This window comes from Cynoglossus semilaevis, chromosome 8, assembly GCF_000523025.1.
Source record: "Cynoglossus semilaevis isolate Cse_v1.0 chromosome 8, Cse_v1.0, whole genome shotgun sequence".
Classification (NCBI taxonomy): Eukaryota; Metazoa; Chordata; class Actinopteri; order Pleuronectiformes; family Cynoglossidae; genus Cynoglossus; species Cynoglossus semilaevis.
Genome location: NC_024314.1, coordinates 11,506,531 through 11,518,153, shown reverse-complemented (window position 1 = coordinate 11,518,153; position 11,623 = coordinate 11,506,531). Strand labels below are relative to the sequence as shown.

At 39.0% G+C, this 11,623-nt stretch overlaps 1 protein-coding gene across 2 annotated transcripts in view; it reads right to left on the bottom strand.

The window, feature by feature from the left end:
* Positions 1-11,623, bottom strand: part of pemt (phosphatidylethanolamine N-methyltransferase) — a 33,309-nt gene that overhangs the window by 17,451 nt on the left and 4,235 nt on the right. For both annotated transcript variants that reach the window (XM_008314704.3, XM_008314703.3), the window contains one exon: positions 3,441-3,556. In XM_008314704.3, coding sequence (XP_008312926.1) covers positions 3,441-3,556 — 116 coding nt within the window. The remainder of the gene's footprint in view (positions 1-3,440; positions 3,557-11,623) is intronic.

The following is an 11,623-nucleotide window of genomic DNA, read 5'->3' as shown; positions in this document are numbered from 1 at the left end:
TCTGACCAACACCTGACCTGACCAACACCTGACCAACACCTGACCAACATCTGACCAACACCTGACCAACACCTGGCCAACATCTGACCGTGGCTCATTAATGAATTTTAGTCCTATCCTTGAATGAAGTTGAATGAGTTTTCATTTTATGGATGTCAACCTTGTAAACTATGGAGTTTTTTTTCCTATTCACAGCCCTTGACTGTAGAAAGAAGAAGCATGAGAAATTGATTGAACAAATCAGTCAGTGACGAAAGCCACGGTGTGGGAGTTTGACAAAGTCTTTTTCACTTATGAGCTGCTGTGCAGCAGATATGACAAAATAAATGCAGTGGAGCACAAGGATGAGCAAGGTCAGAGTGAATGAAAACTACATGGGAATGAAATGTGGGCAACAATTTCAAAACAAATAAAATATTATTTATCACTCACGGTCAATAATAAAAAAACCCTTTCTGCTCATCTTCCATCCCCGCTGGCCTCCTCTTACTGCTCAGTCCCTGGGGTACAACTTTATCATTTAATAACATAGAAGAATCATTTAGTGCATCAGAATAAAACAACCATGTTGTTATGCTACTGTATGTGATGATAATAATAATGGCTGTGTTTCCAGTTGATTCTGGGCTGTCATTCTAGGAAATCAAGGAGGCAGTGCACCATGTCAATGATAATAACAATCCTGACTTTTCAGCGCGAGTGTTAATCGAAGCACAAATATTCGCTGCAGCTAAAAACAGACACAGCCGTCAGGTAATTAGCCCAGCAGTGAATCCGTCGGCGTACGAGAACATGAGGCAGATCATTTAACAGCCTAATGGTGAAGCGAGCTAATTAGTCCAAGCGGTAAATTGGTCAACTCCTCCTGCAGGACTGCTCTTCCTCCAGAGGATGGTTTTACTGTAGTGTAATGTGCTGTTTCCAGTAGAACAGATATGGAACTGTGGCCATTCTATCAAGCTCCTCCATCAGCTGTCAATGACAGCTTTAAAGATGCGGTAGGCAACACTGTTGTTGTTGTTGTTGTTATTGATCAATGATTCCATTATACATATTCCTACAATTATTTTTGTTCTGATAGAAGGCTTTTATTTGATCTGTTTCTAGTAAGAAGTCTGTGTAAGATTTTTTTCCCAAAAATGTAGGTATTTTAGCAGTTTTCCTATTTAAACATACCCTGTTTGGAGACTTCTTAAAAAGTTTTGTGTGTTGATGCAGAGCATGGACGAGCCACGCTGTTCTGTGTCACACTGACCTTTGCTCCCCTCCTTGATGCAGTTTCCAAGACTGTTGTTTTGTCCTAACATCACTCTGTGTCCGAGGACACCGACTGAGGTTTTCAAAAAAGCGGAGTTTTTGGATTTTCACAGCAGACACGTCGACATGTCACACACTAAGGTGTGAAAAAAAAGTGCTGACTTTATTTTGACAGTTGCAGGGTCTATTATGAGTTCCACACGTGCCTGGTCTTCTCTATCATACGTCAAAGTATGTCCTGTGAAGAGCAGCTCTTTGTTTGGTTTGTTCTTCCCTGGTTGTTCCATACCTGTGTTCCTCTCATTTCAAGGATCTTTTCTACTGTTGAACATCAAAGGTTATATTAAATAGTCAAAAGCCATTTCTGCAGTAAAATGTGGTAAAGCACTGACTGATGACCGCAGGTTATTTTTTCAGTTTTCATAAGCTGCTTTTCAGATCTCACTGTTTTAATTCATTTAGCTGGCCTGCCAACAGCAAAAATACAATAAATATCTAAGATGAGGCAGCTCTTCAACTGCTCCAAAGGCTCAGCTTTATTCTATTATCAGCTGCTATAATCAGCTTTATTATTATTATTACTGTTGCCCGAGCGTATCAACACATGACAATGTATTTCGGTTCTGATTCATCAATCGATTTTCTGGCATTCATTTCAGAAAATCAGCCTTGAAGCACTAATCAAATCATTCAACTTTGCTGTGGTTACAAATACAGTTGAATCTGTTATAGAGCGAACTGGAGATGAAAATGAGTGTGTGTGCGCACGTGTGTGTGTGTGTGTGTGTGTGTGAATCTGCAGGAGGAGAACACCAGATATTCTCAAAGGTATTCTGTGACATTTGGAGTTTTCTTTTTAAACCCGCTGTGTTGAGAAGAAGTGGCAGCTCTACTGTGTTCAGCCGAGGATTAGAGAAGATGTTCCACCGCGGGCTGTGATGGCCGCCCTGAGAGGCAGAGAAACAGAGAAACATCCACGCACGCTGTACTCCATTTCCTTTTACATTCACAAGTATATCTAGCAGTTTTCCTTGTAATTTCAAATAAATACTTTTGTATGACTAAGTCCAGGTTATGAACTTTTCTTTACATCTCCTGCCCTTTGAAAACATCTTAGTGAATTAATTCTGTCCTGCACCTATATATAGCTTAAAGGATATATAAAGAATGAGCATTTTTTACAGAAGCAGATCTTCTTTTTCTTTTTTAATCACTGCTTGTTCTAGATGTGCAGTTGCCGAGCAACACACATCAGCGAGAGGAAAAGGCAGAAGAAGGAAAAAGAGCTTCAATCGCTGACATACTGTATCCTGTGTGGTTGTGTAGATGTTTGCTTTGTCACTGCTTCAACCTGCAGTGGGAGGTGTGTCAGCTTTCACTGGCAACCATGTGATTGCAGACCAAGGCTGACACCAGCACTTAAAGGACTGTGGGCACACAAGGGAGGGAAGAAGAGGAAGAGACTCACGCTGAGTGAAGAGACAAGGATGCTGGGTGGGAAAACAAAAGGGCAAAAACATTTCCCTGAGATGGTTTTACACAGCAGGACCCAAATTCAATAAACAACAAAGTACAAAAAAAAAAAAGAAAAGTTGGAAAAGATCTTGAGGTATTTCTATCTCACAGCTGGAAAAGTCAAGCTCAAGTTTCACATTTTATTTCTCGACCATTTTACATGTTGCTACACTATCCTGTGATTTGGTATCACCAATATATGTACCAATTTTCCCAAAGTGTGTATGTAAAGCATAAAGGAGATGCCACAGAAGAGGTTGTGCAAAGAAAGACAGGATTTCAACAAAATACTATGATTTTTTTTTTTTTAAAGAATTTCAACAAAATACTATGATTTTTTTTGCCGAAATTGAATAAAATCACCAGTGTGCAATTCTGCAGTGAGTCTCAAGTCTTAAAAGTCACAACTGCAGCCCATATTCCTCATGCACACAGGATAATTCAAGGCAAATCAAGTCACAGGTTACATCAAGTCGGGCTTAATTTAGTCAAACTGTCAGTTAGAAACAGTTAGAAAAAGTTACATTTTAATTCAAGTCAAGTCAGAAGTGCAGCTGATGTTGCTAAGACTTGTACTGATATAATCAAACTCCTCTGTATTCTGAGTTTTCTGACCAGAGGTTCTGATTGGTGAAGGTAAACTATTGCAAATAGAACCAGAGACTCACCTGTGGCTGCGTAAAACATTCAGCAGCAGGATGACGAAGCCCAGGCAGTAACAGGCCAGGCGAGGACTGCCAAACAATCTGGAGATCCTCTTCGTACGGTGTTCCCACCTCGCAACCTGACGAAGAAGACACAGAAAGGACGTGAGACGAAAACACTGAAAAATACTTTCGCCATTACGTACCTCCACGATGAAGGAAAACAAGTCCTCCTACTGACAGGTTATCAATTAAACTGCTTTACTAACTAAATAAACAAAAAAGAAACATACTTAGTTTTCACATGGTGACACTTTATTCCAGTTCTTGACAATCAGTACAGAAAGTTCTACATTCTTTTAAACCACAAAGAGAATGTTGTCAAGGACATTCTCTACAGTCAGTGGCTCCAATCTACTATGTAATAAAGGAAATAGTCTGGTAAATCTAATAAGACTTATGGGGTTGATGTTTTATTGTACATTAACATGTTTTTTTTTGTTTTTTTTTCTGGAAAAATTGGATTAAACCCAATATGGACAGTTGTGTCTTAGTGGTTAAGGAAAGGGACTTGGGTCCAGAAGGGTTCAGGTTTGAGTCCACCAGCTGCCAAAATGCCACTGAGTATTGAGCATTGAGAATGGGACCGTCCCCTCACACTTAGGCTGCCCACTGTTCACTTTGGTGATGGGTTAAAAGCAGAGGTCACATTTCATTGTGTGCTGTGTCACAATGACAATTAATTAACTTTGACCTTCAAAATAAACAACTGAGGAATAAAAAAAACATGTATCAGTAAAATGTTTTAAATGCCTCAGAGGTCTGTAGAGGTTTGCATAGAAGAGCTAAATTTAGGTTAAGCAAAAATTAGACTAAGGTAAAAAAAAAAAAGGTGGAGCTGACGTGACTCTGATAGCAAAAAACAAAAATACAACTCACAGATTTTTCAAGCTCTCTTTGGTCCTGTATGGATAAAATTAGTTTTTATACTGGCACTGCACTGGTTATATAAGGAGTTATTGACAGACCTGCTGACAAACTCCAAAATAATGACCGACTGTGCGCTGTGGAAGTGCGCAGATTAAACCAGGGAAAACATAAAGGATACAAATGTTGCCATGGAAACACATGTTGCTGAGTTGGAAAGTGGGGAAGTAGAAGAAACATAGATGGAATGAAGGTGAAAGGAAAACTTTATTCGATGTGAAGAGAAAAAGAAGAAATATAGGTTTGTGTTTCAGCAAGTGAAAAAAATAAAATTCAGATGATCGGCCATTTCAAGATACAAACAAGATCTACCGTCTCTGCAGTAAGAAATATAAGTCCAGATCGCACATGGTGCGTGCAATTATTTGCCCTTGCTTATAAGACACATTAAATATAATAATAAGAAGAAGAATATTGAAGAGTCCATTGCACAGTCCAGTGACCTAAATACAAATGTGTACAATCCAAATCCAGAAAATGTAGCAAGTAAAAATGTAGGCATTTTCACTCATTTGGTTCTGACAGGCAAATCAAATCTGACACATGTATTCTCCTTTTCCCTGCTCTTTTACCGCTGCCTCATTCTCAGATGTTGGTCATTTATGCCAGAACACAGGTACACTAAACTCAGGGCATCTGCAGGACCACAAATCCCTTCTCTGTTTTCCTCATCAATCTCCTCACCCTCTACAAGGTTATGGAGTACACTAAAAATACTCCCATTGAAGGTGATCTGCACGCAGACAGCTGATGTTTCCATCAAATTATCAATCAGACAAATGAAATAACCAGAAGCCACTTCTGAGGGGAACACAGGGGAGGTGGCGTTCACTCCTGCCAATTCAAACCAGTCTGCTTCCCTGTAATCCCCTCCCACCAGCCCTCTTAAACCTGAGAGACAGAAGCTTAAGGGGCTTGGAGCCAGGACATTAGAGAGGTGAATCAGAATCAAAAATATTTTCATTGCCAGGTAGGTTTTCACCTACATGGAATTTCTTTTGGCATACGGGCCAGTGTGCAAACTGTAGGGTACAGTTTGTAATATGTGGCAAGTAGTTAAACACCTGAATAGTTAGACAGAGCAGTAATACAGTAATATAATAGATAAATAAAGCAGTGGAACCGTAGCTGACATTGATATGTATAAGAAATGTACATGGAGGTATACAACTGCTCATGAATAAATGATGCCTTTGGGTGAATATATACAACACAGGGAGAACAAGAACATGGCTGGATCACGTGCACACCAGGAACATTCTGATTAAACTCCTCAATCAATTCAGACCACGCTGATTGAATATTTAAATTTCTCAGGCTCTGTGGACATTTTGTCAACAGCAGTCCAGACGCAGAAAATACTGGCAGCTCATAGTGTTTCCACAAATTAATTTGATATGGATCAAGATCTGGGAACAGGACAAGACATTTCAGACGTGCCAGCAGATGAGTCCCCAAGGAGTCTGAAGCCAAGACTGGCTACTGGTAATTACTAGCAGTGACCGATTATCAAGGCTTCTAAAAAATATATATACTATTTTGGTGTGGAACTGACAAGATTAACTGATAAACATTTTTTTATAAATGCTTCCAACCAAATAGAAACTGACCTCGATCTCTCTCTCTCTCTCTCTCTCAATATATATATATATATATATATATTTATATATATATATAATATGGCATGCCATTCAGGAATAATCCTTGTATATATTGAATGAACCCTGAAAATATTGAATGAAACTTATAAAAATATGTTGAATAAAAATTGAAGCCTTCAAGGCTGCAACCATCTTGTATTTTGCCCAGACTGCCCTGATTTTGCTGCAGTGAAAATGAGTCAATTGGCAAACAATTCATTAGCAGCTATTTTAAATAATAAAGAGATGGTAAATACAGTGGCGAATGCTTTACAGGCCAAAATTCCCCGAGGACCTGCTCCCAATATCAGTCTTTAGAAGAAGAAGTCAGGTGGACGCCTGCTACAACCAGCCAGGCCCATCAGTCATCAGCCGCACACACAGGAGTTCCCCACAACAGCCTCTTTGTACACAAGACATGAACATGCCTTTGTATTGGGCATCAAGCTTGTGTTTAAACCTGCTTTATTACACTGATGTTTTGGAAAAGTTCCGCTCTACCATTTACATGCCTGCTGGAGATCTGAACTGAGAGAACTACAGCAGTTATATGTTTATATGCACTCTGCTGAGAGCCCTGGACTAGTTTTTAAAAAAAAACAATCCTAGCCATTCTTACATCTCTTGTCTTGGGCCTTTTCTTGTGTACGGGCAGAGATTGCACACCAAGGCTGTTGTGGGGAACTCATCCTTTTTTATTGTATTTTTTTACGGTTTTCGGTAAACTACAAAGATGTAACCAGAGAGACAGACTCCAAACTCTTGCTGAAAGCCTTTTAGGGGAAATGGGGGGAAAAAAATCCCTCAACCTAGACAAGATTGTGTCAGTCAAACACAGAGCTGCCCTGTCAGCCTGTGCCTCTGGAGTTGATAATGTGTTTGTAGAGATGTAGGTCAGTGGACAGCACCAACATGATGAGTAAGAGTCCATCCATATGGATGGACAGGATGGAATGATGTCTGATAGGCTGTCCAAAGCATGGTGGCTTCATCACCACATGTGTGCTGCTCCATAATTCATGCACTGCATGTCATCTGCTTGTTAAACAGATGCTGTCTGTTGTTCAATCACAGGAGTAAAATATTATATTTACAGAGAAAAGACTTTGTGCAAGGTTTTGTCCTTGTGTGTGTCCTCGTGGTAAAAAACAGTGTTTTTTGAGGGCTGTCGTAGGAGACATTTCTAGTAATCAAAGCAGGAAATCGTTAGCAGTCCAAGATTAGAGATGACCTGAGCAAAATAAAACATTGTACACAAGTTCATAGGAAAAACAAGTTAATGATTGGCTAAGAAAAGAGACTGCAATCAGAGCACGGTTGGATATTTACGTGACATGTGGTGACACCAAGGATGGAATAGGCAAAACGTAGACAAGTTGTATTCCCTAAAAGTAAATCCCTTAAATTCAGGCCTGAACCAGAATTTTAAAATGAAAACTAAACTAAAGATTTAACCACTTAGTAAAGATGTGAAAAAATCAAAAACCCAAATAGAGTGCAGTGTTGCTGACGTTATATATAATACCATTTTTTTCCCATAAAGTAAATGAAGGAACTACTACACTGATCACTCCACAAATAACATGGTCAGAAAACCAAAGTCATAAACCTTTGATAGATACGACTTTTGTTGCTCGTAATCATTTGTTTCATTTCATTGTATGACTTGTCAAATCCACTTAATATAGGATTGAAATCAATTCAATGTTACTACTAATATGAACATCTACGTGATGCATCACGAAGACTTATTAGATCACTGGTGCCTGTGTAAATGAACTAGATCTGAATCATTTTAAATATACTAATCACTTCCAATCACACACCCATACAGTTGTATGTTGTTGTGTCTCATATCTTCTTCAGTTGACGTCACCTTAATAACCTTGATATTATGAATAGAGCATCTGCCAAAGGTGTGCTTCATAATAACAAAAATGCTTCCTTCCGTGTGTGGGGCCATTCTGCGTCAGCTCTTAAAAATAACCAGTGCCGGGGGGAGCGGGGGGGCAGGGTGTCGACCCAAGAGTCTGAACACACGCTGACTGTACAATCAACTGGAATGTAATATTGAATATTCAAATTAGTTAGAGAATAAATATTTAGCTTGGATCAGCTGAATGTTTATTACTGTTCAGTCAAACTATATGAAACTATTATCATTTTACCCATAATCCTAATTTGAGTTATTAGTACGCACTTTCTTCATTGTTTTCAGTCCCAAATGTGTTCATTTCCCTTCAGGATCAATATAGTATTCATCTATCCATCATCTATCCATCATCTATCCATCATCTATCCATCATCTATCCATCATCTATCCATCATCTATCCATCATCTTATCCACTTCATTGTTTTCAGTCCCAAATGTGTTCATTTCCCTTCAGGATCAATATAGTATTCATCTATCCATCATCTATCCATCCATCTAAAGGCCAGATTTGTTTGCACTTAAACAGTTATTTTTCCATCTTGTATATACAGTAAATTACATTTTTGTACATCAAATCAGCCTTTAAGCCTACATATAAATGATACACATTGTGTGATTGAACAGCGTAATAATTATTTCTTCATGTGCAGAGGCTTCATCTTTGATGGGATCTTAGAATGTGTCTCATAAAAAGGCTGATACAGACAGTCTTTAAAAGTATAAAAGGACTCTAAGTGGGTGGGGGGGAGGGGCAAACTCAGCTTTTAGTGGACCTCACTAATGTAAAATAATGTTTTATCAGTTATTTGATGAAAAGCACTCTCTTTTTTGAAGGACCAGACCTCTGGAGGACCTGAGGTTTAAAAAAAACTTCTGTATTTCTGCCCTGTTTTCATTATAACCTCACACAAAAATGGGCTGAGATAAAAAGATGTTCATTTCATTAGTTGATTAGTGAGACGAAAATCAGATTACACGTTTGAAGCCATTTTACCACATGAACAGAATGACACACACTGACCCACTGCACTGCACGTGACAACCATTCAGACTCAGCCCACCTGAGAACACATAGGGAAGATGTCTGGATTATACTCGGTGGGTGAGTGCCACTCAGTTCCCAAACTCACCTCCATGTTCTGAACACTCTTCACACTTTTGACTCAGCTCACACAGTGTTCATCATATTTGAACAACAGAGTTATGGGAACCTTTACAAGGTTTGAATCTCACAAAATCTGATAAACCTTTATCCCTTCATGCAGCCTTCCACACTCTGTCTAACCTTCTCTTAATCTTATAGAAGAACAGAAGATTGGATGCATTTAAATAGATTAATGGCAATAATGTCACAGTACTTTGGGAGCTTTGAAGCCTGCACTGAAATCACCGGACAACAATTTGAAGCATTTTCTCTTTCATTTGCATCAAATTTAACGAACAACCAGCGTTCCACAAGGTCAGGTTGACTTTACATGTTCAATTTTATTCCAGAAACTTTGACTCTCTTACTTTCCTCCTTTCTCTCGGAGCTCCAGGAAAAATGAAACACCTATTCCCTATTCTCTTATCCCCTCTCGGCTGCACTTCTTTTGGTCATCAGACTGCTGATGACTCATTCAGGTGCGATTGCTCAGCCCTGTTAAGAATCAGGACCCAAAAAAGAAGCCCAACATGGGGGCTGTGCTCTTTTGTGTGTGCCTGTGCATATCACATGCAATTTCATGCATGCTTTTCTTCTTCATATCCCCCCCCCCCCAGTGGTGGAAACAATTGGAGGCTTGAGCAGAGGAGGCTGATGGAGTGAAGATTAGAAAAAGGTATCACTCCCAGTGCAATTGAGAATGGAAGCAAGACGCTCTTGAAAGGAGTGACCTCAGCATTACCTTTTTGATGTCGTCCCCCACCACAAAACTGTCCTATTCATTGGGAACATTCTTTTTTTTTAACATGATAAAAAAGTGGTTTGTTTTTTTTTCTTACAGGTTGGAGCTGTGGTCTGTCTTTTTTACCTTAAAGTGACAATCGTGAGGCTTTACTGTACAGATAGTTTTCAAAGTGGACCAGAAGAAGAATGACGGAACAATCTGGCAAACCATGCATTTTCAGCTGGGTGGAGATGTGACTCTTTAGGTGATTGGCTAAAAGATTAATGTACAGTGCTATACACTATATTATAGTTTCCTGATGGTCAGCAAAATGACAATTAAAATTGACATTTTGACAAGCCACTAATTAATGTTAACAATTACTTCTGATAGTCTTTCCTGCTTCCCACAGCATCTCATCTAAAGCTGGAGAAGCTCCAGATTCCAGCTGAGATCCCTGCCTCAAGAAGAAAGATAACATAAGGAGTAACAAGCTGCCTATGTAGCTCAGAGCCATGGTGTCAACGTGACATCTACGTCACAGAAGTCAGACCGTGTCACACCAGATCTGACTTGGAAACAGTTAAGGTATCTGCCATGGCTGAAGATGAGGGAATCTGCTCCTATCAACAGATGATAGAGAACATGATATAAAGAAGGATCCCGTGGTTCATGTTCAGAACTTTGACTGTGTTCCCTTCTGCTGCTGTCATTTTATTCTTCTTCTAAACTTTTTCTATCATGATGAAAACATTTTCAATGTACGCAATGAAACAACTAACTACAATCAGCAACATTGTGAACTAAATGCACACACACACTGCAGTTTTGTCAAATTAACATGCAGTGCCTGTCATTTAAGTGTATTCACTACATGCGAGGCAAATAGTATTGGCTTGAAACTGCAAAGAACAGCTACTTTACCTGTTACCTGAGATGCAGCCTGAAGATGGGTAAAAAAGTTAGCCCTAAAACAATGTATTTTTTTTCTAAAGTCACTTAGCTTTAACTGATAAAAGTGAGTGTAAGAAACTAAAAAAAACTATCACAGTGCAGTTGTCGGAAAGAAATCTTTTAAAATGATCAGCCATAAAGAATCTTATTAAAGCAAAGTCTTCTTTTATCTTGTAAAACAACCTGAGTTAAAAAAAATCGTCAGGCTGTGATTTATCAAAACAAGTCTGAACACTTATGTAAGCGGACGATAATTTGTATTGATAAAAGCAACGTAAGACACGTTTCTTATCAAAGCCTGGTGAAAATGTGATACCAGATAAACATATCACAAGGCTGTCATGCAGAAGAAACTCAAACTGTGCACTGAGAGTATTTCAGACTATAGATAAAGTCGTGCTGAATGGTTCTGACCTGGTTAATGAGGGTGATGATGATGTCACGAGGAAAGGTTAAGGGCCCAGATGGTTAGATTTCTGACTGTGGGAAGGATGTGTATGAGGACCACATGGGTAACAAAGTTTTTTGTAGCCCCCTCAAGTCAGACCAAGAAACCCCTTTTTTCACAAGCATTACAAATGTTAAAGGCAGGCGTATCAGATACATAAAACCAAAAAGTTCATGGAGTTTTTATGGAGCATTCAAGAAGTGTGCTAATTGATTTATATGGTTGCCTTAAAATCAAGGAAATATTTTTAATTTGACTGAGGTGCAAGGGTCAAAAATTCAACCAATGGTCAAAGTCTACTAAGCCAACAAAGGCAACCTGGCCTACAAAATTGCCCTCAAATGTCACTCAGATAAATAAAATGTCTACTATATAC